The following is a 27892-nucleotide window of genomic DNA, read 5'->3' on the forward strand; positions in this document are numbered from 1 at the left end:
GTTGAGGATTCAACTAAATGATCTCATGTCAAGATGGTAAATGGTCTGTTCAGGCCAGCAGAGAGGTTAGAAAGCATGCATCGAGGACTTGTTGCTTATTATATAATTATACAAATTCTGTTCAGTTTCCCTTTCCTGATTCGGCAGTGGACCAGTTCTCAGTCAGTCAGTAGTAAAAGTTGATCCCAGTGAGGGATCTTAGAATTGCTACTCCAAATGTCTTATTTTACATTTTATAAGTGTGCATTTAATCATCAATTTCTTGATTTGTGACCAAATCCTTCCCAATTCTGAGTGTAGTTTGTCTCAGTGGAGTTTGCCATAATATTTGTTTTGCTTGTTTTTAAAAAGACATTTATTTATTTATAGGGCAGATTTATAAAGAGACAGAGGGAGATGTTACATCTGCTGGTTCACTCCCCACATGACCTCAGTGGATGGAGCTGAGCCAATCTGAAGCCAGGAGCCAGGAGCTTCTTCTGGGTCTCCTATGTGGGTGCAGGGACACAAGGACTTGGTTTTCCAGGTGCATTATCAGGGAGATGGATTGGAAATGGAGCAGCTAGGACTTAAACCAGCGCCCATATGGGAAGCCAACATCACAGCCGATGGCTTTGCCCACTATACCACAGCTCCGGCCCTTCACTATATTGAAATTGTGTAAATGGACTTTTATAAAGCAACATAAATGGAGACATAATCCTAGATTTATGATTTTCCTCACATTTTATAATTGTTTTGCTATATATAAATTGGCAATTTCTTTTATATTCATGCCCTTGAGCCTTTTCAAAATATTAAATCAGTTTTCTTAGAAACAATTTCATTTTTCTTTACTCAGGTATCTTTGGTTTAAGTTTACTTTAATTATGATTATAGTAATTTTACTCAGTGTCATAAACACATGTCGGGGGACTATTAGCTCTTCATTACTATGATAAAATACTTTAGGCAACTAATCTTATAAAGGAAAGAGGTTAATTTTTAGCTTATCGTTCTGAAGGTTCAGAGTCCAAGATTGGCTTGGCTTCACTGGTTTTGCCTGTGGTGAGGGCATGCTTGCTGGCAGAGTTCTGAGGTGGCACAGAGCATCAAGTGACAAGAGACAAGGAGCACGTGTGTGTGTCTGTCTCTAGGTCTCTCATCCAGCAGCTGGATTCAGTTATGGGGCCTGTAGCCTGTTGCTCCCCCTCTTCGTGGAGGAACGACACAGGACCCTGCGCTGTTCTTTTGTCTGCTCGGCCCTCCCCGGGTTTGCTGCTGGTTCTTCTCGGGTTGGCTACTGTCCCTTCCACCTCCGTGGAAGGGTGGTTCCCCCTGCCACATTCCCCACTTCTGCAGGGGAGCGGCACACCGCCGGCCGGCTCTCTTGGGGTCTGCACAGGTGTTCCTTCAGATAGATGTTCCCCTTAGATGTTCCTGGTGCACGTTGTCTCTCTCCTCCTTTATAGTCCTCTTCCACCAATCCCAACTCTGCTACCCACACGCCGAGTACGCTGCTCTCCTCCAATCAGGAGCAGGTCCTGCTGTTTATTGGTTGAACTGGAGGCAGCTGTGTAGAAGCTGCTTCTCCCTTCTCAGCGCCATATTGTGGGAGAGCAGATGCATAGAATAAGTCTTAATTCCAGTAACTTAGTCTAGTCCGAGTTGCTCCCCATAGATCCCCCTTTCTTTTTATTTTTTGGCGTTGATACGTGCCTGTCTTCGGTGTCCTGTGGCACACACTCTGCTCTGCTTGCTAGAGTTGCCCACAGGTGCTTACAAGCCTACCAATCAGGCAAACCGAATCCAAGCCCTCTCATTGCCGTCTTGTGGGGAGACTTATTGGTGTTGGTTCGTGCCTATCTTCGGTGACCTGCAGCTCATACTCTGGTCGAGCTGCCTGCTGGTGCTTATCGCCTAATCAGGCAGACCGAATCCAAGCCTTCTCATTGCGGTATTGTGGGGAGACTTATTGATGTTAATTCGTGCCTGTCTTCGGTGACCTGCGGCGCATAAGCTGCTAGCCGCCCGCAGGTGCTCACCGCCTCCCTAATCAGGCAGACCGAATCCAAGCTCTCTCATTGCTGTGGTGTGGGGAGGCCTTATTTTTCTCTATTTCTCTATCTCCGGGCATTCCTGTTTCTCCTATTTCTTCTTTCTGCCAGCATTCCTATTTCTCTCATTTTACTTCTAAACTTCTGTTTCTCTTATCTTCGCGGCTTCCCGGCGCCCGCCCCGAGGCTGCTTCTCGGCGCCTCACCGCCCCGCGGCGGCTTCCCGGCTTTGCGCCGCTTCAGCCCGCACTTCTCTCATCTGTGCGGCTTCCCGGCGCCCGCCCTTCGGCGGCTCCCGGCTCTGCGCGGCTCGGCTTCACACGCACACTCCGCGGTCTCCACGCACTTCGCGCCCGCACCATGGCCTCGCGCCAGCCCCGTGTTCCCTATCTATTCACGCCCCGTGCTCTCTCTGCATGCGGTGGCTTCCGCGAATCACACAGCGTAGCTCACGTTTCCACCACTGGTATTCAATCCAAGTTCCCCGGACTAACCTGGCGAATTCCAACCTGGCGGCCCACGTCTCTGCCTCTGGTTCCAGATCTTCGCCTCTTGCTCCCCGGGCTGACTTGAAGAATTCCAAGAATTCCTCGGCCTGCACTCGCGGCTTCATCCTCCCTAACATTTTTCTCTACCCGGTATGTTTCCCTAAGTTTTCTTCCAACAATATTCCTCCCTCATTTCTCCTGGCCTCTCCCCACAGTCCGTATCCAAGTCTAAGTTTCTTATAGGTTCCACTTTCACTTTCAACCTGCAGTCCGTATCTGAGTCTAAGTTTCTTCTTGCTTTCACTTTAAATCCTAACTTCTTTCCCACAGTCCGTATCCGAGTCTATGCCTAGGCTTTCGATAGCTTCTTCTGGCACCTTTTCTGTCCGGCTTTTCCCTAGGCTCTTTGCTAGTCTCTCTCTCCGGTATTTTCCACTTCTTCACGTTTCTTCCCTCCTAAGCTTCCTATCCGAGTCACGGCACCATTATGTCGCTCCCCCTCTTTGTGGAGGAACGACACTAAACCCTGCCTAGGCTTCATATCCGAGTCACGGCACCATTATGTCGCTCCCCCTCTTCGTGGAGGAACGACACAGGACCCTGCGCTGTTCTTTTGTCTGCTCGGCCCTCCCCGGGTTTGCTGCTGGTTCTTCTCGGGTTGGCTACTGTCCCTTCCACCTCCGTGGAAGGGTGGTTCCCCCTGCCACATTCCCCACTTCCGCAGGGGAGCGGCACACCGCCGGCCGGCTCTCTTGGGGTCTGCACAGGTGTTCCTTCAGATAGATGTTCCCCTTAGATGTTCCTGGTGCACGTTGTCTCTCTCCTCCTTTATAGTCCTCTTCCACCAATCCCAACTCTGCTACCCACACGCCGAGTACGCTGCTCTCCTCCAATCAGGAGCAGGTCCTGCTGTTTATTGGTTGAACTGGAGGCAGCTGTGTAGAAGCTGCTTCTCCCTTCTCATCGCCATATTGTGGAGAGCAGATGCATAGAATAAGTCTTAATTCCAGTAACTTAGTCTAGTCCGAGTTGCTCCCCACATAGCCTAAGGACCTAATCCTATCTAATCAGTTCCCAAAGGGTCCAGTTCAAAATACCATACTTGGATTAAGTTTACATGTTCTTAATGGCATTTATGTAATACTTTGGGGACAGATGTTCTAAAGTCAGATTCAAACCTTATTAGGGACAAACACACTGACTCTTGGGTAGCCAGCCTGCCGGTCAGATGGTGGCAACATAATGTGGCCAGCTGGACAGCAGCCTTGTGTCTGAGATTTTGCCCTAGACCTTATTCAGCAAATTTTAGGGACTGCAGAGTGACTGTTAAATTTAGGGATCAGTTCAGTAGAGATCAGTTAAAGTGTTTCTGATAAAGCAAATACCACAATGTGACAGTCTGTCCTCGATTCACCACTCTAACCTCCATAACACTCACTGTCTTCTCCTAAAATCCCTTGGTCTGATAACTTATTTCCAAAGAAACAAGGTGAAGTAGTTTTTTTGTTTGTTTGTTTGTTTGTTTTTTCCTCACTCAAGTGCCACTGTTTCCTGGGATCACATCGCTTTTTTTATGTGGCAGCTTTTTTATTCTTCTAATCTTTTTGTTGACTGTTTCCTCCCTGATGTTGAATTTATTTCTTTAGAGTCTTTAGAATGTATCGTCTCTGCTTCAGCCCTTCAGAGAAAGATATACAAATGTGTTAGTGATTTGCAGTTGCTATTCTTTGTTTGTAGACTTGATCTTTTGTTTGATATAATACCTTGTGCTTCAGAATCCTGTGAAACTGTTTTCTTGCTGTGTGGTTGATTATGAGCTATGATTAGAAAAGAGATAACTTTTATGCATTGGTTCATTTTTCTTTGGGGATTGTATTAATGTACTCCAAACTTGAAATATGATACATTTATTATTTTTTGGCTGCACATTCTTTTCCTTGATTTCAAGATGTTTTCTTCTTAAGCTCAAAGACAATACTTTTCTTTGCTTAAGTTATTATATCAGTCAACTTTTGCTAAGAAGACCTGTAATAAATAACCCTTAACTCTTAGTGGTTTATTGCAACAAATGATTATTTCTTACCGACACAAGTATGGGCTTCCAGGTTCTGTGACTAGGTCCACAGCTCTCTGCCACCTGGTATCTGAAGGAACAGCCCTAGTCAGGACATGTATTTTCCTGTCAGAGGAGAGAAAAACACAGTGGCTGACACAAGTGATAACTTTTAAAGCTTTCAGTGGGACTGACTCCTTTTGCTTCCGTTCTCATTTCATGGGTCAGAGCAAGTCTCCTGGTTAAAACGGATGCAGTACACACACCTCCAGGCAGCCCTCAGAGTCACATGGCAACTTGGTATAGTCCTCTTGCTGGTGGAAGAGCAAATAAGTTGAGATGCTATGATCTATTACAGTTATGTTTCATTTGAAATATTTTTTATTGTTAGATTAATATTATAGACAATTTTATAAATTTTACTGTGGAATAATTTTTTCCCGATTTTCATATATCTAGAAATTATATTAGTGTACAGGTTGAGACCCATTCTAGGTGTCAGTAAAGAACAGTTAAGTGAGAGGATATTTCATATGAAATTGTTGGCTATTTGAGGTTAAGTTATTCACTTTGATCACTTTTATTTTTTTTTAATAGGCAGTGTTAGACAGTGAGAGAGAGAGACAGAGAGAAAGGTCTTCCTTCCATTGGTTCACTCTCCAAGTGGCCACTACGGCCAGCATGCTGCACCAATCCAAAGCCAGGAGCCAGGTGCTTCCTCCTGGTCTCCCATGCGGGTGCAGGGCCCAAGCACTTGGGCCATCCTCCACTGCACTTCCAGGCCACAGCAGAGAGCTAGACTGGAAGAGGGGCAACTGGGACAGAACCGGCACCCCAACCGGGACTAGAACCCAGTGTGCCGGCGCCGCAGGCAGAGGATTAGCCTAGTGAGCCACCGCGGTGCTGACCAGATCACTTCTGTTAATTATTACATAGCAGTCACTGCTTTCTCTCCCTCCCACCTACTCACTGGAATAAGTTGATAATTTGTAAATCCAAAGGTTGTTTGAAGGTTGTTGCCTTTTGCATGTAGTACCCATTAGTCATTTCAGCTGGATAGTGTGGATTTTCACAGCTCACTACCTTTCCAATACAATGAATTGTGCCTTTGCCAATTTCACAATTGTGGTTTCTTACATCCTCCACATGTGTACAACAGCTTGCCAACAAGTAAACTAAAACTAAGTTAAGTTTCAGGCAGATGCAGCTGAAATACCAAATTACCCATGGCCTCTTCTGGGGTTGTATTTATTTGCACACAGTGGGGATTAGTATTTCCTTGTAAAATAAGAGATAGTTACTTCTACTGTTTGGAAATAGCAGATGTGAACCTCAAACGTGTGAGTTCATGAAATCTGTCCTAGTGAGGCATGGTACGTGAAAAGGGACAGTGGGCAGCCAGCATGTTAAGAGAAGCTCTTGTGTATGTTAGTTTACCTGTGAATCTGAATCCCATATTAAATGATGTTATCAAAAAGTTGAATCTAATAAAATATAAGCCGCTACTATTTTTTTTCAACTTTGTTTGAAGAAACAGAATTTGATTGTCTGCTGTTCTTGTCAAAATGCATTGGGATTCCAAAGAAAAAGCTTTTTAATTAATTTATTGTCTGAAAGAGTGTTTGTCTTCTTATGGGGATTATGGTCAACTTTGCAGATTGTTGAAGGATGCCTGAACTGACTGATATTCTTGGGTAGCCAAGTGAAGTACCATATGAAATTATACATACTGAGAAAGTAATAAGTTCAAAGCGACAATTCAGAGTTGGTATTTGTTCTGAGTCGTTAAAAAGAATTACCATTGTGTAGAGCAACATCTGTGAATGCTTGTGGGAAAACTGCGTCACTTTGGATTTATCCTCACCCCTTTTCTCTCACACTACACGTACAGTTTGGCAGGAAATGGCATCTGCTTTCCCTTCAAAGTATATTCAGACTCTGATTACTTCTCACTGCCTCCACTACCCTGGATATAGGTCTCATGAAGTTGCCACTATCTGTGGCCTAGATTTTTGTTAATAGCTTCCTAGCTGTGAATAAATAAAAGAATAATCATAGTAAAGTTTTCACTAATAAATGCTTTTCCCCTGAAGGCCCAAGGATTTTATGATGTACGATTTGTAAAATATATATATATATATATTTTTTTTTTGACAGGCAGAGTGGACAGTGAGAGAGAGAGAGACAGAGAGAAAGGTCTTCCTTTGCCGTTGGTTCACCCTCCAATGCCCGCCGCGGCTGGCGCGCTGCGGCCGGCGCACCGCGCTGATCCGATGGCAGGAGCCAGGTACTTACCCTGGTCTCCCATGTGGGTGCAGGGCCCAAGCACTTGAGCCATCCTCCACTGCACTCCCTGGCCACAGCAGAGAGCTGGCCTGGAAGAGGGGCAACCGGGACAGAATCTGGCGCCCCGACCGGGACTAGAACCCGGTGTGCCGGTGCCGCAAGGCGGAGGATTAGCCTAGTGAGCCGCGGCGCCGGCTTGTAAAATATATATTTTAAAAGTTTTATTTATTTATTTGAAAGGGAAGAGTGACAAAGAAAGAGGGAAAATGAAATAGAGAAAAAAATTATATTTAATCCACTGTTTCACTCCTCAAATGCCTGCAACAGTTGAGGGTGGGCCAAACTAAGGCCAGGAACCCAGAACTCTATCTGAGTCTCCCCACATAAGTGGCAAGAACCCAAGTACTTGAGCCACTGTGATCTGCTGCCTCTCAAGTACACTAGTAGGAAGCTGGATTGGAGGCAGAGGTGGGACTGCATCCCATGTACTCCTATAAGTTATTGGATGCTGGCATTTGTTCATCTATTATTGTACCTAATTTATAAATTAAACTTCATTATAAGTATGTCTATATAAGAAAAATTACAGTGTATATATCTATATACACAAAGATATGTATATATATATATAGATATATACACATTCGTATGTACATATGTGCATGCACACACACAGAGTTTGGTACTATCTGCCCTTTCTGGTGTCTGCAGAACATATGCCCTGCAAATAAAGGAGAGGCAAGAGCTGCCATAGTTCAGATAGGTGATTAGTGTTGGAGATAACAGGTGAGCAGAGCATGACAACAGAAATCCAGGCAGAAGCATTTCAGAGCTCTGGTAAGCAGAGCTGGATTATATCTTGAGTAACAGTAATTTGGCCAAGTGTAATTTAATAAAAAACAACTTGATCAAAGTAATGTTGTGCTATAGTTTGGATAAAGCCAATTTTGAAAAAATGCTCTCAAGTTTTTGTTAAATAATAGTAGTTGCAGCTCATGAATGCTTACCCTGTGCCTGGAACCTAGCCATACTTTAAAAATATTATCTCCCTTTAAACCTCATAACCACTCTATAAAAAGTTACTATTAAATTCTCCATCTTTTGGCTGGCGCCGCGGCTCACTAGGCTAGTCTTCTGCCTGTGGCGCCGGCACCCTGTGTTCTAGTCCCGGTCGGGGCGCCGGATTCTGTTCCGGTTGCTCCTCTTCCAGTCCAGCTCTCTGCTGTGGCCCGGGAAGGCAGTGGAGGATGGCCCAAGTGCTTGGGCCCTGCACCCGCATGGGAGACCAGGAGGAAGCACCTGGTCCTGGCTTCGGATCAGCGCAGAGTGCCAGCCGTGGGGCCATTTGTGGGCTGAACCAACGGCAAAGGAAGACCTTTCTCTCTCTCTCTCTCTTTCTCTCTCTCTCTCTCACTAACTCTTCCTGTCAAAACAAAATAATAAAATAAAAAAAAGATTTAAATTCTCAATCTTTCAGGTGTCAAAACTGGTGGTTTGAGACAATAAGCTTCTTGTTCTCACAGCTAATTAATCTAGAATGATCTGTAGAACCCTGGGCAGCCCCAAGCCTATATTGCTAGTTATTGTGCAGTACCCTTTCTGGTTTCAAGGAATTAGGTTCATTTATTACTTACTCTCTTCTTTTTTGAATCATAATGGCAATACATTAATTAATTCCAGGAAATTATGAAGAATAGATTAGTAGAAGACAACTGCACAAAATTCTCCAAATTCCCTTCATTAGAAAAGAAGGTTTGAGTCCCATGTTGTAGTGCAGCATGTTAAGCCTCCGCCTGCAATGCCAGCATCCCATTTGGGCACGGGTTTCAAGACCTGGCTGCTGTACTTCCAATCCAGATCCCTGCTAATGCACCTGGGAAAGCAGTAAAGGATGGCCCAAGTGCTTGGGCCCATGCACCCTTGTGGGAGACCTGGAGAAAACTCCTGGCTCCTGGCCTTGGCCTGGCCCAGCCCTGGGCTTTGCACCAATTTGGGGAGTGAACCAGTGGATGGAAGATCTCCTTCTCTCTTTTCCTCTCCCTGTAACTCTTCCTTTCAAAAAAAAAAAAAAAAAAAGATTTAAAGATTTTAAAGAAAATAAGCCGTATTCATACTTTTGTTTATTTATCTTTTTCTTTTGGGAGTACATTGATGTATGTGTATTTTTTTCTCTAAAATGACGTTTGATAAATCTTCTTAAAACCAGTTTTAGATATTTAACTTTCCTCAACTTTATGTTGTCAGATGTTTAGACTGCTGTGACTTTTTGATATTACAAATGCCTTATGGTTGAAATAATTAGCTATAAATGATGTGCAAATAAAATAAAGCAAAATATAATAAGAGTAAAGTACATGAAAAAAATTCAAATAAGGACCAGTAATGCTAGAAGTGAATAATAATTGTACAATTACTCATTCTGTATTGTAGCCAAATTGCAATATTTTGAAAAACCAATGATGAGGAATATTTGATTTTGAACAAGTATGATGTTGAACAGCTTTCTGAATGTTTTCAGCAAAATCACCTGGAACCACTGGGCAAGAACCAAAAGCAGGCTGCTGGTTCCCAGTCATAGTCTTAGGAAGGCATCCCTAAGATACCAATGCAAGGAGTGAAGTGATTTGTTGGGGCAATGAGTTCAGAGGTATCAGCCACAAATTCCATGACTGGAAATGAAAGATGTAATAAGCAGAAGTGAACCTCAGGATCAGAATACTGAAGGAGCTATCAGAGCTGGAGTACAAAGTTGTAGCAAGGCTAATGACACTAGAGAGTCCCAGAGCATTGGAGCAACACTCTAAATTCTTCCTGCCAAAGGTCAGGTGATTGAGCCTGGGGTGAGCCCAAGAGTGAGGAAGGTGACTCCAAGGAGTTGCAGAGATTAGGAACGCGGCAGGTGCTGACCATCAGAGCTTTGGGAGGTGGGAGGAGAATAACAAAGATGAGTTCCAGGAATTGGAGGGTGATTCACAGTGCAGTGAGGGCTAGCAAGCAATTAAAGAAGATACTACTTATACTACTGTGTAGCAAATGGAAAGGAAAGAGCTTGCAGGTAGTGGTGGGGAGTATAGATAGAAATATACCTGGATATGTCAATTAAATACATAGATTGGAATAGTACCTTTGCTGTATTCTGTCTTCTTATTGTATTTTTCTCAAATAGTGAAAAAAAAGTGTTTGATTCTTTGGAGCCTGGCATGCTGTCATTACTCAAAATAAATTAAAGTTTGGTTGATATATTAAAATTTTATTACCAGCCTCCTAAATAAATATGCTGTGTTTTATGATTGCAGTTTTAGTTACTGATATCACATTTTTTAAAATTAAAGATTATTATCTTCTTTTGGTAATGTGAGAAACCATAACGAAATTAGTGACCAACATGCTAGAAAGATGTTTCAATGAACTTTCTTGAATATTGATCAGATATGCAGTAAGATTTATGATTCTGAAATCTTCATTAGTTGAGTCCTTACTTGCTTTGGGTAACCCTCTCTTATTGTGGTTTTCAAACTGGAAAATATCACTTCTGAATTAATTTAATGAGATGTCTCTTTTACTGAATGTTTATTTTTATTTATTTATTTTTGTTCAGAGTTAACAGTTGATGACAAGATAGGAAATAATAGTTGCATGTGCCGCTGCAGCAGTTTCAGCTGACAGGGATCTCCACAGTCACGCACTGACTTTTTCTGTAGCCTGGGAAGCTGACTGGGGTCTGAGCAGCTGCCAGGCTTGGAGCAGGGAACCACGCTGCTTCCTTCCCCTCCCCTGCTCCCGCACAGCGCCATACTCTGGCAGTGCTCCTCTGTTCCACTCCTGCCGGTGTCAGAATCAGCATCAGGAGGAGATGCCATCTTAAAGAGAAATGAGAAACAACTAAACTGTTGAAATCTTTACTTAATGTATACTAAACTGATCCTCTGTAAAAAAAAAAAAAAAAAAAAAAAAAAGAAATTATCAACTCCCAACTTGACTCTCACTGGGATTAAACATGACAATAGGTCTGATCTGATTTCATCATCATTTAAAAAAAATCATCTATTATTTTTCACTTTATGTTTCTGTGTGGGAGCAAACTGTTGAAATCCTTACTTAATGTATACTAAGCTGATCTTCTGTATATTAAGATAATCGAAAATGAATCTTGATGTGAATGGAAGGGGAGAGGGAGTGGGAAAGGGGAGGGTTGTGGGTGGGAGGGACGGTATGGGGGGAAGCCATTGTAATCCATAAATCGTACTTTGGAAATTTATATTCATTAAATAAAAGTTAAAAAAAAAAGTGAATTTACCAGTACTCCAAATTGTGCCCTTTTACCGACATTTTTTAAAAAAAGATTTGTGAAATAAACTCAGTATTTTAATTAAAAAAAAAAAAAAAAAAACTGCAGAAGCCAGTGCCAGTGGTGTTACTGCATGAGGGAGAACCTTGTAGACCACAGGGACATCGAGTCCTGCCTGCATCAGGACTGCAGCAGGGTTCCCTCCTGAACAAAGGAAGCGAGAACACACTGTCTGTTTCACATCACCCCAGTAAGAGCTCCCGGCAAATAGTATGGAGAAACAGCATCTTAAAAAGCAAATACAAGGTGCCCCAGCTCATGTTCTTATAACTAGGGGATTTTATCTGATGGATAAATCCGTGGTCCTCACTGACTTTAAGTCTGCCTAGAGGGTTGTCAGGGGATGTGGCATCCACTTAAGCCTGTGAGGCACTCCCTTCCCCTCTATGTCACTGGCACCTGTACTCAAACTGCCAGAAAGTTATCAGTACTCCCATGTTTATAGCAGCTCAATTCACAATAGTTAAGATATAGAATCAATCCAGATGTGCATCAACTGACGACTGGATAAAGAAATTATGGTATATATGCACTATGGAGGGCTGGTGCTGTGGCGGTGCAGGTAAAGCCACACTGCCTGCAGTGCCTGCTTCCCTTATGGGTGCTGGTTCAAGACCTGGCTGCTTCACTTCCGATCCAGCTCTCTGCCATGGCCTGGGAAAGCTGTAGAACATGGCCCGAGGCCTTGGGCCACTGTACCCGCATGGGAGACCGGAAGAATCTCCTGGCTACTGGCTTCGGATCTGTGCAGCTCCAGCTTAGTGTGGCCATCTGGGGAGTGAACCAATGGATGGAAGGCCTCTTTTTCTCTCTCTGCCTCTCCTTCTCTCTGTGTAACTCTGACTTTCAAATAAATCTTTAAAAAATATATTCATTATTGAGTGCTACTGAGCTTTACAAAACAAACAAAAAAGAAAATGAAATCCTGTCTTTTGCAGCAAAATGGATGCAACTGGAAACCATTATGCTTAGTGAAATAAGCTGGTCCCAAAAAGACAGATATTATATATTTTCCCTGATGTGGGTAACTTATAAGAATACATAAGATGTACTGTATTGCAGTGAAATGGACATTTTGAGGTTTGATGATTATTTACAGCCCTTGTCTGTAGGTTGAGGAACAGTTATTATTTTTGTTTCTTCATAATATTTGTTGAACTCTTTACTGAATATAGGGTTAACCCCTTATGAGTATAAAATAAACTGAAAATAAATCTTTGTAAAAATTATAAGTGGGAATAGGAGAGAGAAGGAAGAAAGGTTAGAGCATGGGGTGGGAAGGTAGGGTAGAAAGTATCCCTGTGTTCCTAAACTGTATATATGAAATACATGAAACTTGTATACTTTAAATAATTTTTTTAAATGGTAGAACAGACAGGCAGCTGGATCTGGGAATGCTTTGGCCCTTTCCATGGAGGGAGAAGCCTTGTGGGGCTGAAAGTGGACCCTCACTCCCTGTAACGGTGGGAGCCTTATGTGCTATCACTGTGGGAATTCTGTGATTGCATGATAGGGTTAAACTTCAACAGTAAAACATAAAGATTCTAAAATTGCAGGAATGAAATGCCAGATCAGCTTCAGGGGATCTCCAATTAAACTGACAGCTGATTTCTCATCAGAAACCCTATAGGCTAGAGAGAATGGAGAGACACAGTCCATATCTTAAAAAGAAAAAAAAAAAAACCTATCAACCAAGAATACTGTACCTTGCAAAGCTCTCACTATGAATGAAGGTAAAATAAAAATCTTCCTTAACAAACAGAAATTGAAATAATTTGTCATCACTCATCCAGCCTTTATAAATGATTCTTAAAGATGTGTTACACACAGAAACACAGATAATTATCATTATGAAAGAATGTTCAGGCAGAAAATCTCCTAGTAAAAGTACAAAGGCAATCCAAAGCAATCAATAGGAATAGTTAGGGAAAAATTACAGGGCCAAGGTGTTATTTATCAGTAATAACGTTGAATGTAAATGGCTTAAATTATTCAATTAAAAGATACAGAATGGCTTAATGGATTAAAAAACAAGACCAATATCTTTGCTGCCTGCAAGAAGTATATCTCACCAAAAAGATATGTACACAGTTGTCGCTCCCCCATTCGCGGAGGAACGACATTAGACCCTGCGCTGTTCTTTTGTCTGCTCGGCCCTTCCCGGGTTTGCTGCTGGTCCTTCGCGGGTTGGCTGCTGGCCCCTCCACCTCCATGGAGGGGCGGCACCCCCTGCCACTTTCCCCGCTTCCGCGGAGGAGCGGCACACTGCCGGCCGGCTCTCTCGGGGGCTTCTCAGATGTTTTCTGGATGTTCCTTCAGATGTTCCTTCGTGCATGTTGTCTCTCTCCTCCTTTATAGTCCTCTTCCACCAATCCTAACTCTGCTGCCCACACGCCGAGCACACTGCTCTCCTCCAATCAGGAGCAGGATTAGCTCCTGCAGCTTATCAGTCAAATTGGCGAGAGGCAGCTGCGTAGAAGTTTACTCCTCCCCAGTGCCGTATTGTGGGAGAGCAGATGCATAGAATAAGTCTTAATTCCAGTAACTTAGTCTAGTCTCAGTTGCTCCCCACACACAGTGTCAGTGAAAGGATGGAAAAAATTGTTCCATGCTAACAGAAACCAAAAAGGAGGAGGGTTAGCCATCCTATTATCAGACAAAGTAGACTTTAACACAAAAACTGTTAAAAGAGACAAAAAAGAGCATTATGTGACGATTAAGATCAATTAAACAGAAAGATGTGACTATAGTAAATGTATATGTACTCAATTCTTGGGGATCTGGCTATTTAAAACAAATGTTAGTGGATGTAAAGGGAGACATAAATTCCCACACAATAACAGTACCAGACATCAGCCCCTCTCCCCATCATTTTCATTAGTGGACAAATCAACTAGACAAAAATCAACAAGGAAACAACAGAGCTAATTGACACTATTGGTCAAATGGACCTAATTGATAGCTACAGATCATGTCACCTTACAGATAAAGAATACACATTTCTTTCATCAGTGCGAGGAACTTTCTCTAAGATAGACCATATGCTAGACCCATAAAGCAAGTCTCAACAAATTAAAAAATATTGAAATCATACCATGTATTTTTTATGACCATAATGGAATGAAGTTGGAAATTAACAGCTTGAGAAACTCTAGGAAATACACAAACACATGGAAAATGAACAACAGGCTCCTGAATGAACAGTGGGTCATAAAAGTAATGAAACGGGAAATAAAAAAAATTCCTATATGCTAATGAAGATGACAGCACAATATATCAAAATCTATGGGATACAGCAAAAGTAATGGTAAGTGGAAAGTTTATAGTAATTAGTACCTACATCAAGAAATTGGAAAGGCATGAAATAAATGATCTAACAGTGCATCTCAGCAACCTCGAAAATCAAGAACAAACCAAACCCCAAATTAGTAGGAGGAAAGAAATAATTAAAATTAGAGGCTTCAACAAAATTACAAGCACAAATTATACAGAAGATCAGTGAAATTAACAGCTGGTTTTTTGAAAACATAAACAAAATTGATATACCATTGGCCCTACTAACCAAAGAAAGGGGTGGGGAGAGAAAATCCAAATCAATAAAATCAGAGATGAAATAAGAGATGTCACAATGGACAGCACAGAAATTTTAAAAAAAGGCCGGTGCCATGGCTCACTTGATTAATCCTCCTCCTTCGGTGCCAGCATCCCGTATGGCCTCTGGGTTTTAGTCCTGGTTGCTCCTCTTCCAGTCCAGCTCTCTGCTGTGGCTCGGGAAGGGAAGTGGAGGATGGCCCAAGTGCTTGGGTGCCTGCACCTGCGTGGGAGACCAGGAGGAAGCACCTGGCTCCTGGCTTCGGATCGGCTCAGTGCTAGCTGTAGTGGCCATTTTGGGAGTGAACCAATGGAAGGAAGACCTTTCTGTCTGTCTCTCACTATCTATGACTCCTGTCAAATAAATAAAAAATAAATTTAAAAAATTAGGAATTACTGTAAACAGGCATATACCAAGAAATTGGAAAATCTAGAAGAAATGGCTATACTTCAGGACACATAGAATCTACCAAGGTTGAGTTATGAATACATAGAAAAACCTAAACAGACCAATAATCAAAATAGAGATTGAATCAGTAATAAAGGCCCTGACAATAAAGAAAAGCTTAGCTCTGGATGGCTTCATTGCTGAATTTCACTGAAGTTTTAAATAACTAATTTGAATTCTTCTCATATTATTCAAAACAATTGAATTCAAAACAGACTTCTTCTAAGAGACCAGCATTATCTTAATTCCAAAGCCAGAAAGGGATACAACAAGGAAAGAGAAATATAAGTCAATATGAATGGAAAAATGTACATAGATGCAAAAATTTTTAACAAACTCATAGCTAATCAAATCCTAGGGGGATTTATTCCTGGTATGCAGGGATATTTCAACATGCACAAATCACTAAATATGATATATCAAATAAAGAAATTGAACAATAAAAACTGTATGGGTAGTTAAATAGATGCAGAAAAAGCATTTAGAAAATACAACATCCTTTCATGACAAAAACTTTAAGCAAATTAGGTATAAAAGGAATGTTCCTTAATACAATCAAGGCAATATATAACAGTTCTACAGGCAGCATCATATTGAATGGGGAAAAGTTGGAAGCATTCTCACTAAGATACATCCAGAAAGACACAAGGCTGTTCACTTTCATCATTGCTTTTGTAGTTCTGGAATTTTTACATAGAGACATTAGGCAAAAAAATGAAAACAAACAAACAAACAAAAAAACAAATCAAAGGTATACAAATTAGGCATAGGAAGTCAAATTATCCCTGTTCGCAGATGACATGATTCTATGTTAGGGGAAACCAAAAGACTCCACTAAGAGACTACTGGAACTCAAACGAGAGTTTTAAAATTTGCAGTATGTAAAACTGGCATGCAAAAATGAATGGCCTTTGTATACATATGCAGTGCCATGGCTGAGGAATTACTTCTAAGATCAATCCCACTCAGAATAACTTTAAAACAATTAAATACCTCACAATAAATTTAACTAAGGAGGTGAAAGAAATGAAATGGCCGGCGCCGCGGCTCACTAAGCTAATCCTCTGCCTTGCGGCGCCGGCACACCGGGTTCTAGTCCTGGTCAGGGCGCCGGATTCTGTCCCGGTTGCCCCTCTTCCAGGCCAGCTCTCTGCTGTGGCCAGGGAGTGCAGTGGAGGATGGCCCAAGTCCTTGGGCCCTGCACCCATGGGAGACCAGGAGAAGTACCTGGCTCCTGCCATCAGATCAGCGCAGTGTGCTGGCCACGGCGGCCATTGGAGGGTGAACCAACGGCAAAGGAAGACATTTCTCTCTGTCTCTCTCTCTCTCACTGTCCACTCTGCCTGTAAAAAAAAATATTTAAGAAAGAAATAAAAGATGCAAAAAAGTGGAAGAATCTCCCATGTTCATGGATTGGAAGAATTACTATCATAAAAATGTCCATATTACCAAAACAATTTACATATTCAATGCAACCCCAATCAAAATACCAATGACATTCTTTTTGATGTTTAAGAAAAGATGCTAGGACCAGCGCTGTGGTGCAGTGGGTTAAAGCCCTGGCCTGAAGCACAGGCATCCCATATGGACGCGAGTTCTAGTCCTGGCTGCTCCTCTTCTGATCCAGCTCTCTGCTATGGCCTGCGAAGGCAGGAGAGGATGGCCCAAGTCCTTGGGACCCTGCGCTCATGTGGGAGACCCAGAAGAAGCTCCTGGCTCCTGGCTTCAGATTGGCACTACTCTGGTTGTTGGGGCCGGTTGGGGAGTGAACTGGTGGATGGAAGACCTCTCTCTCTCTGCCTCTTTCTCTGTAACTCTGACTTTCAAATAAATAAATAAATCTTTTATAAAAAGGTGCTAAAATTTATATAGAAACACTAGAGACCCTGAGTAGGTAAAGCAATCTTAAGCAATAAAAACGAAGCTGGAGGGATCACAATGCCAGACCTCAAGACATACTACAGTTAAGTTATACTCAAAACAGCCTGGTACTGGCACAAAAAATATACATGTAGACCAGTAGAACAGAATAGAAATACCTGAAATCAATTAACTTTTACATCCAACTAATCTTTGACAAAGTAGCTAAAATCAATCCCTGGAGAAAGGACAGTCCTTTTATCAAAAGTTTCTTGGAAAATTGGATATGTACATGCAAAAGTATGAAAGAAGACCCCTACCTTACACCTTATACAAAATTCAGTGGATCAAGGATCAAATCTATGGCTTGATACCATCAGATTACTAGAGGAAAACATGTGGAAACTCTGCAAGACGTTGGCATAGTCGAATACATCTTGGAAAAAAAAACAACAGAAAAACAGGCAATAAAAGTGAAAGTATACAAATGGGATTACATCAAGCTAAGAAGCTTCTGCATGACAAAGGAAACACTCAACAATGTGAAGAGTCAATTAACAGAATGGGAGAAAATATCTGCAAAGTGTGCAGCTGACAAAGGATTAATATCCACAATCTATACAGATCTCAAGAAACTCAGCAACAACAAAACAAACTAGCCAGTTAAGACATGGGCAAAGAACATGAACAGGCATTTATCAAAGAATTAAATGCAATTGGCCAATGGAAACAAGAAAAAATACTTAGTATTGCTATTTTTCAGGGAAATGCAAATGAACACTTCAGTGAGACTTCACCTCACTTCAATTAGAATGCTATTATACAGAAATCAAAAAACAATAAATACTGGTTAGGATGTGGGGAAAAAGATATCCTAATGCACTGTTTGTAGGATTGTAAACTAGTACAACCATTATGGAAGACAGTATGGAGATTCCTCCAAATCTGAAAATAGATTTACCAAATGACCCAGCCATCCACTCCTGGGAAATGAAATCAGCATAAAGAGTAATCTGTACCCCCATATTTATTGCAGCTCCATTTAGAATAGGTAAAGATTGTAATCAACCCAAATGTGTATCAACTGATGACTGGATAAAGAATATGTGCTATATTTACACAATTAAATACTACTCAGCCACAAAAAGTCTTTAACAAAGTGGATGCGAATGGATATCACTATGTTATTGAAAATAAGCCAGTCCCCAAAGGCTTCTATGATGTTTTCCCTGATCTGCCGTAAGTAACAGAGTACAAAGAATATAATGTGTATCAGTGAAATTGATGTTTTGAGCTTTCATTATTGTTTACAGTCCTTGTCTGTACTGTTGAGGAACAGTGTTTTTTCTTTTTACTATTGGTTTAAGTCTTTACTTGGTGGTGGGTTATGCTTATGATTATAAAATACACTGGAAGTATGTCATTCAAAAAAAGGAGTTAACAGTCATATAGAAGTTTATTCAGTTTTTTTTAATGAGAAATAACTTCATATGTATAGGAGGTATAAAATCCAAAACTTCCATGAGTGCTGTGAATATTATAGGAATATCCTTTAACTGAAGCTAATGGTTAAATTTGTTTTAAGGGTTTAAGCTTTTGAATTAAGCCTTTCTTCCACAGTGTTATATGAGTATGATCATAACTTCTCTCATTTCCATGGAATTTAAAAATATGTTGTGTTTCTAAAATTATAAAACAATCTGTTCTTGTAATGAATCCCCAAACTATACAATATTGAATATAGAATAGCTTCTTTCCCACCCTCAACATAACTGTATAAACAATTGTGTGTGTTTAATTTTTCATGAGTATCCTGTTTGTGCATGCATGCATGTGCATATCCGTGCATTCTCTACGCACTCTTCTTCCTCACCCTTTTGCCACTTTCATTTTTCTCTTTTTCTTTTAAGTAATTAAGAGCTCTGATATGGTCACAGGAAAGAAGACTTTTCTCTGTGTTCTATGCTTTATTGAGTGTCTTTTCTGGGTGGAGCTTGTTTTCTTTGTCCTTCCTACCATTTGCCCATCAAGAAGGTTTCAGTAAATTCAGATTGTGCTTTTCTTTTCTTTATTCTCAGCAGCAAAACTAAGAAATCTCCTCAACTGTGAAAAAGAGAGCAATTTTGGGGGCTTTCTCCTGAGAACAGAAGTCCCATTTCTAGCTTCCCTAGTGACTGGTTCAATCCAAGAGGGACTCTTTCTTCTACCAGTTGATTCCAAGTGTGATTTCTATGGGATATCCTTGGAAAAAATTTTTTTCTTAGCTGCATTTTTCTTCTATTTGTTTTATTAGTTGAAGTTCCTCCTGCTTTACTTGTCCATCATTTCAACCATGTCAGATTTCTGTCTTCAGGAATTTTCTAAGACATTTTAGTTTGTTGATTGGTGTTGATTGTTTCATTTTCTTCTCTTTCTGTCATTTCTGTGGGATTCATGGAGGCTAAGTGGTGAGGGCCATATACGATGGCTTTGCCAGCATCTTGAGCCTTCCAGATGTATAATCTTTTTTGTATTTCTATTCCAGTTTTTCAGAAATTCTTTCAGGAAAACAATTGCCTGAGGTTTCTCTTGGAATTTGAAGGTCCCCCCCCCACTTTTGCATTTAATATTATCCATTATGAAATAATTGATATTTCATTGCTCTTCTCTATGAGTAAGCAGCACTATTGCTTGACAGTCTGAATGATGGACCTCCACAAGGTGTTACCATGTACAAGACCAATTAATGGTGTAAAATTCACTTAAAAGTTTTATTCGTTTATTTGATATGTATAGATATCATTATCTTTTTAAAAAGATTTATTTATTAGAAAGTCAGAGTTATAGAGAGGGAGAGACAAAAAGACCAAGATCTTCCATCTGCTGTTTCACTGCCTAGGTGGCTGTAAGAGCCAGGGTAGGGCCACGCTGAAGCTAGGAGTTCCATTTAGATCTCCCACATGGGTGCAAGGGCCCATGTACTTGAACCATTTTCTGCTGCTTTCCCATGCCATTAGCAGGGAGCTGGATCAGAAGTATAGCAACCAGGACATGAACTGGCACCAGTTAAGAGATGCCAGTGTTGCACACAATGTCTACCTGCTGCTGGCTTCATGTTACTATCTTTAAAATTTTTTTTTCATATTAATTCAGAAGAACAGAGAACTGACAGAGTGAACTCCGATCTACTGGCATGCTTCTTAAATTCCGAGAGTTGCCTGTGACTGGGACCAAAGCCAGGAGCTGAGAACTCAATCCAGATCTCCCAAGTGGGTGGCAGGAAGCCAGTCACTGGGGTGATCACCTGCTACCTCCCAGGGTCTGCTCCAGCAGGCAGACAGCCAGGCACAGAGCTCAGGACCTATGATATGGGACACTGGCATGTCACTCGCATCTTAACTGCCAGGCCAAATGCCTGTTCCCAGAATTTTTAAAAAGAAATTTATTTTTTAAAAAAGGAAAAGAAAAGGAAAGAAAAAAATAAAAATGGGACCAGCATGCTGGCATCCCATATGGGCATCAATTTGTGTCCTGGCTGCTCTAGTTTTATTTGAGCTCCCTGCTAATGTCTGGGGAAAAACAGTGGAGGATGGCCCAGGAAGATGGTCCCACATGGGGGACCCTCATGAAGCTTCTGGCTCCTGACTTCTGCCTGGCCCCATGCTGGCCATTGCAGCCTTTGCGGGGGGTGGGGGGAGGGTTGTGAACCAGCAGGTGGAATATTTCTCCCTCTCTGTGTCTCTCCCTTTCTGTCTGTAATTCTGACACTCAAAATAAATAAATAAGTCTTACAAATTATTTGTATTTTATTTGAAAGGCAGAGAAACACACAACAGATATGAAGAAACAGAGAGACCTTCCATCCACTGGTTCACTCCGCAAATGTCCAGGACAGCCAAGGATAGGCAAGCTTGAAGCCAGGAGCCTGGAGCTCCATCTGGGCCTCCCATGGGGTGGCAGGGATCCAAGTACCTGAGTCAACATCTACTAATTTCCAGTGTGTGTATTAGCAGGAAGCTGGATTGGAAGTAGAACTAGGACTCAAACCAGGCACTCTGCTATGGGATGGAGGTGTCCCAAACAACATGTTAACTGGTGTGCCATGCCCCACTATTTTTTTATTGTATATATTTGTATTTTATTTGTCAGGTGACTGAATGTTGTCACTTTTCTTTTTTAGCATCCAGATCAATTGAGGATATAGGAAAAAATATATTCTTAACTTTTGATGGGCAGATGGTACTCCATTATTGTGTCCTAAATTGATTTCTTAATTACTATCAGAAATAACTGAATGTTTCAGTACTTATTTTTTTGTTTGTTTGTTTTAGGAAGGGGAAAATATTTTCTATTTGGCAGTTGAAGATATAGAAACAGATACAGAACTTCTGATTGGCTACCTGGACAGTGACATGGAAGCGGATGAGGAAGAACAGCAAATGATGACCGTGATCAAAGAAGGGGAGGTTGAAAATTCTAAAGGACCATCAACAGCTGGCAGAAAAGGTATTGAATCTTTAATTTGTGATCTGAGAGATTAAAAATTGTAGAACGAGTGCAGTTTGGACCTTTTGAATTATGGGTGCATTGTCATGCGCTGTTCTCCAAATAGTTTTTTACAAAACTGCTCTCAGAGGATATCCAGATTTTTGCTCATTTTTTTTGCAGCTGGACAGGAATGCCGGGGGTGGGTGATAGATGTGTCCTGTAGGTCTTCCAAGGTCAGGGCCAGCCCTGCTTTACTGGGGTGGGTCCTGGCTTTTGGTACTCTCGCTGGTGCATTGTGGTTACAAATTGTCAGGATTTCTGTACTCTTGCCCTTGCCCTGGCTCTGCCACTCATCAGTCTGTCACAGTGGGCAAGGCACTGACTCTCTGAATATTTTCTTTCTCATCTGCACACGTGAAAAAATGAGTTCAGAGGTCAGGTGCGCAGGAGGACCCTGCCGGATCCTGGGGGATTTGTTCCTGGGCCTCATTCCTTTTAGAGATCTTTTGGGAATCTGCAGATTCTGGGAATCTTTTCTTATTCTGATCACAGACTCCGGCAGGATTGCTAGGTTGTCATAGTTTAATGACCAAAACCTTAAAATAACCATAGGCTGAACTTGCACAAATCACTTCTGCAATTCGGGTGATTCCACTTGCTTCTCACCTGTAGAGGAATAATCAAGTACTAGTGAACCTTGTTTGTGCTGTTTTGTATTTTCTTTTTTATGGCATTAGAGGGGAAAATCAGTGATGTTATAGTTGTTCACATTTTGTAATTGACTAAGTCTGAGTCCGTTCTGGCTGCCACAACAAAATAATCTTAGATGAGGTAATTTATAAAAAACAGAAATCTATTGCTTACAGTTCTATAGCCTGGGAAGTCCTAGTTTGATCAAGGTGTCAGCCAATGTGGTGTTTAGTGAGGGCTGATGGCTCCTAGGTGTCACCTTCTCCATGTGTCCTCACCTAACACATGTGGGGAATAAGCTTCCTGGGCCCCTTTATGAAGAGGCGCTAAGCTCATTCAGGAGATGGCAGAGGTCCTGCCTCTCTGTGCTGTTCCAGGGAGGATCAGGTTTCAGCACAGGAACCTTGCAGGTTTTGTGTAGCACAGCCACTTCAGAAGTGACGCTGGTTTCATTAGTTGCAGTGTGGATAATACTTCTCATGAATTTCCTATTCTAATTGTATGTTATTGGCTGAGAAAGTGGGAGCAGTCTCCTACCATTGCCAGCTGAAGTCTGTTTCCTAATTGTAGATTCTTTAAGGGGCAGGTGAGGAAAGACTCGGTCTGTTTTGTGTTCTCCATGCACTATTTGGAATGTCACATTTGCACTGATGAAGATTATTTCTTTTGTATTCTATGTTTCCACATTATTTTTTTTCTCTGTTACCACAGGGCTTGTTATTACTGTGTTCATTTTTTTAGTTTACAAGTAAATTCCCTACTTATCTGTTGCCCTGATTTCTGCTTAAGTTATCAAAATACAAGTTTTTATTGTCTTTGTGAAAAGAATTAGCAGAAACTCAAAACAAATTTTTAGCCATGAATCAGGTACCAGTTGCTATTTTTATTTAGAATTCTTAGTGTATTGTATATACAAACAAAGAAACAACAAAAATAAAAGTCCCGAAAAAGAAGTCATTCAAATATGTAACAGTGAAGAAATTGGTTACATAAATTATAGTGCCTTATGTTTAAAATTATTGTTGACTTGAGATGATGTTAAATGGGAAAAAAAGAATAACATATAAAATTATGTGGAAAATATAATCACAGATATAACTGTTCCTAGACTGTGCATAAAAGATGTATGTACAAAAGACAAGTCAGGCTAGAAATACAGCAATTTCCTATTCATGATGTCATTATTGGTGTTTTTTATTTTCCTTGTTTCTTGTGTGTGTGTTTTCTAAATTAACTTCATTTGATAATTAGAGAAAATTTTATGTAATTTAAATAGCACACTAAAAAATTTGGGCAGAGCTGTATGAGTCCATATGGGGTAGGGGAGCCTCACTCACTGCAGCCCTGTTTTTATGACCGTATTCTTTTTTCACATAAATGTGAGAGTCCCCTTGGTAATTTAACATAGTTTGCCTCGGTTGGATTTTTCTCTATGTGAAACTAAAAGTGAACTATAGATGACCCATTTTAGGGAAGAAATCTTGTTTTGCAATTCAACATATAGAATGCTTTTTTGTTTTGAAAAGTTAACATTAAAACCTAAGTTAAAATTGAATTTGATTATCCATTAATTGGGTAACACAAGAAGAATGATTTTAAAAATAATGTATCTCTAGTAATATTCTCTATAATTTTCTGTGGACAATGCTATGGATATTCATTAAACACAGTCCACTTTATTTTAAAGTGAGGGTAAAACTGCCCAGTTCTTGGCTGTGGATTTTTATCTAATAAACTTGCCTTCTTTATAAATGCACAGATCTCCTTGATTGTAAAGAAGACTGTGCCTGTCCCCATTGTGAATCAAGCTTTGCCAGTGAGGAAATTCTTGCTGAGCATCTTCAGACGTTGCACCAGAAGCCCACAGAGGAGAAAGAGTATAAGTGCAAAAGCTGTGGGAAGAAGTTCCCAGTTAAGCAGGCTTTGCAAAGACAGTGAGTATCTTAAAGAATATCTTTCAAGTTCTTTGCTTAATTTTTCCTTTAGCGTCACTGATGGTTTTAACAGATATTTATGTGTGTGTGCATGTGTGTGTCCATGTGTCTACATGAGAGAGATTTAGCATTCTTCATTGGCACTGACATTGCTATTACCGTATTCATTATTTTAGTTTCAAAGTAAATTCCCTACTTATCTGTTGCCCTGATTTCTGCTTCAGTCATCAAAGTACTAGTTTTCATTGTCTTTGTAGAAAGAATCAGCAGACACTCAAAACAAATTTTTAACCATGAATCAGGTACCAGTTGCTATTTTATTTAGAATTTTCAGTGTCTTTTTAGGATAACATTGATTTTTGAACTGTTCTGATTATGAAATTTAATAAGGAAACATTGTTATAGTAAGGACTCTTTGTCTATTTGCTAACTTGCTATTCAATATCAAACTCACTGTTTTATTAATCTGAAATACAGATGTCATACTATAGCTATTGCTTGGAGGTGACAGATCAAGTTTCAGTTGTCTGCATTTGATATTCCCTCTGGAGTCAGTTAAAGAAAAGTTTAAGGAATGGAGAGCGTTCTTAGTATAAAAAATACATGAATGTTCGAGGAAACACTATTTATTTCTTAGCGACTTTGGAGGAGAAGTTTCAAGATGAATAGATGAAGGATATGACAATATGGTGAATTCAGTGACCCCACACACATCTGTGTATCCTTTAACAACTTATATAACACATTAATTATTCTTTTATTGAAATGTTTTACAGAATCATGAATTACAATTTATGTTGGAAACATAAAATTACTCTTCTAAATATATTTCATGGGATCATGAATGACCTTACATATGAATAAGAAATCTTTAACATATGGCTTAGTGTTACTTTTTTTTAGGTTTCATTAAATTAAAATTCTAGAGAACACTATGATTCATATTTGAACTATTTCCATCTATTACATGCTTCAAGTTTTACTTAACAAAATTTTTTAAATGTCTGCTTAAAACTTAAATTGAATGAGCTTAAAAATGAAAGCTTTTCTAGTAAAAGGAGATTAATGCTTAGAGATTCTATTGCAGGTCTTTAAAAATAAAGCAAGAACTATACACTTTTTAATAAATATTATAAATATACTTTAATAAATATACTTTAAAACTGCATTCTAGTCAACTTTTATTGGATTTATTATTACATATTCTATACAAGTGATACCCTTGCTTGCTAGTGCTTTTAGTTAAATCGAGAACTACTAAAAACCTTAAAAGGCAGAAGACTGAGTGAAAGGAGAGATCATGAGCATGATTTTATTCAAAGTTAACATAATGCATAAGTTTTTGTCTTGGACTTTCAGTGTTTGTTTTTCTGTCTCTGTTTCTCCCCATTTCCCTCTCAGTGTTCTTCATTGCACAGCGAAAAGCAGTCTGAAGGATTCTTCGCGAAGTTTTCAGTGTTCAGTTTGCAATTCTTCCTTCAGTTCAGCATCGAGGTTTTGTGTCTGAGTTATCAGATGGCTGTTGTATAACTATGGGTCATTTTTTTTGCATGTGCACTTCCATGCTTCTTAGTGATTCAATATCATGTGGCTACAGAATGTAAATGCTTTCCTTACCTGCATAGGTAATGCATGAAATGACTCCAGACTCCACTAGCAAGCATGTACTACCAAAGCCTGCCGTGAAGTTTGAATTTTGTAGGTTTGTCTTCAGCATTCCTTCCCCCTGTTTCACTTGTTGGTTGTCTTATAGTTTTGAGCAGCACCAGGAGACGTGCCGGGGGGATGCCAGGTTTGTGTGCAAGGCCGACAGCTGTGGGAAAAGGCTGAAGAGCAAAGATGCCCTGAAAAGGCACCAGGAAAACGTCCACACTGGTGAGGAGTCACTGGAGGGTCACTATGAAAGGGGTTTCCTCTCCACAGGCCACAGAGATCTGTTTTCAATTCTCACCCTGGAGAAGCGAGCTGGCTTTTCCATTGTGTTTCACACAGATGCGCCTTCTGGCAGTAGACTCTTTTTCTTTCACTGAACGCTATTCCATTTTTCAGGTTGATTTTAGCAGCACTTATTATTTTTCTGATCTCCAAATTAATCGCAACTGTAAATCTCAGCTAGAATCTAGTGGACCTTGGTAGTTGTATACATTAGGAATTACTGTTTGCAATGAAGAGTTGTCATGTTTCAGCATATGAAATTCTGCTTTAATCACTTGTTGATGATTACAGGCATAATTTCAAATATTAAGTGAAGCCTTTCTGCTTTAATCTCTTTAGAATAAAATTCAGTATTTTCAGTACATATATTCTCCTATATTAGGGGAAATTCTTAATACATTTTGACATAGAAGTTGAATATGTTTGGAATAATAAATGATCTTTACATTCTGCGTAACATCAAATTAAATAATAAACACATATAAAATTTAACTGTCAGAGTTTATTTGCTTAGTGCATGGGAGGCAGTCAGCAAATCTATTTTGATTTACAGATTGAACCCTATTCACTCATTTGAGTAGTACCTTTTCCATAAAGGAAGTTGAGGTCCAAATACACTTCTTATGTATTTATCCTTGAATTTTTGGAAGTGGGTAGAATTATGTCCCTGGATATAGAGGAAAGTGGATTTTAGGCTGCTTGATGCCCATGTGATGTGAGCATACTTCAAAAAGTTTGTGCAACACTGAAGTCTCCCATCCGTTGGTCAGAGAGAGAGAGAGAGACTGAAGTCTCCCATCCGTTGGTTCACTCCCCAGATAGGTGCAATGGCCAGAGCTAATCCAGGAGCTTCTTCCGGATCTCCCATGTCCCAAGCACTTAGACTATCATCCACTTCTTTCCCAGGCACATTAGCTGAGAGCTGGGTCAGAATTGGAGCAGCTGGACTTGACCTAGCTCCCATATGGGATGCTGGTCTTTGTAGGCATTGGCTTTACCTGCTACACCACAGTGCTGGCCCCTCTAATTCTATTTTCAGTGAACATTTTAAAGTAACCTTGAATGTCTATGTTTGCTCACCATCCATAAGATAATCACATTAGTAGTAATAAAGTAACTGAGGCTGGTATGAGCATGACTTCAGGTTCCCACTTTGCATTATTCGCTTGGGTTGCCTGTTAAGTGTAAGCTGTTAATGAAAGCTCTGGGTGGCGGAAGGTAGGGCCTTGGGCAGTACACATTTGGGTTCATGCCCATCACTTTTGGACTTGACAGTTTTCAGGCTTCATTTTTTTTCTTTTGAAGTACATAGAAAAGATGACATTTTTCTGAATTCCACCTACTGGGCCCTTTTCTGTGATTGCAAAAAGTATGCATAACTCTTTGATAGACTTGTCTCCATAGTTTTCATGAAAAATGCTGTTCTGGTTAAAATGCTGTTCTTAATTTCCTCCATCTATGTCTGCAACATATTGTAACAAAACTTTCATGTCAGTTTTAAAGTTAACTTTGCTGAACTAAGTAAAAGAACAGATGTAGACTGAAACTGGAAAATTTTGCTTTCTTGTTACTGGGCATGTGGTGTTCAGGCTATGCTGTAAGAGTAATTTCTTTGAGGCTTCTTGTAATTGTCCTTGGATATTATAATATTATTGATCCTGGAAATTCATGGTATTTTATAGGAAGTAATTCATAGGAGAAATTTTTGTTTTTATTTTGTTTCTATGTTGTGGGTACTCTGCAATAGAAAATCTTG

General features: G+C 40.4%; 1 protein-coding gene across 1 annotated transcript in view; it reads left to right on the forward strand.

Moving 5' to 3' along the window:
• Window positions 1-27892, forward strand: part of PRDM5 (PR/SET domain 5) — a 256431-nt gene that overhangs the window by 108556 nt on the left and 119983 nt on the right. The window contains 4 exon segments of the mRNA XM_070047669.1: window positions 21421-21595; window positions 24027-24201; window positions 25603-25695; window positions 25955-26076. Of these exon segments, the coding sequence (XP_069903770.1) occupies window positions 21421-21595; window positions 24027-24201; window positions 25603-25695; window positions 25955-26076 (565 nt within the window).

This window comes from Oryctolagus cuniculus, chromosome 8 (assembly GCF_964237555.1).
Source record: "Oryctolagus cuniculus chromosome 8, mOryCun1.1, whole genome shotgun sequence".
In the NCBI taxonomy this organism is placed as follows: Eukaryota; Metazoa; Chordata; class Mammalia; order Lagomorpha; family Leporidae; genus Oryctolagus; species Oryctolagus cuniculus.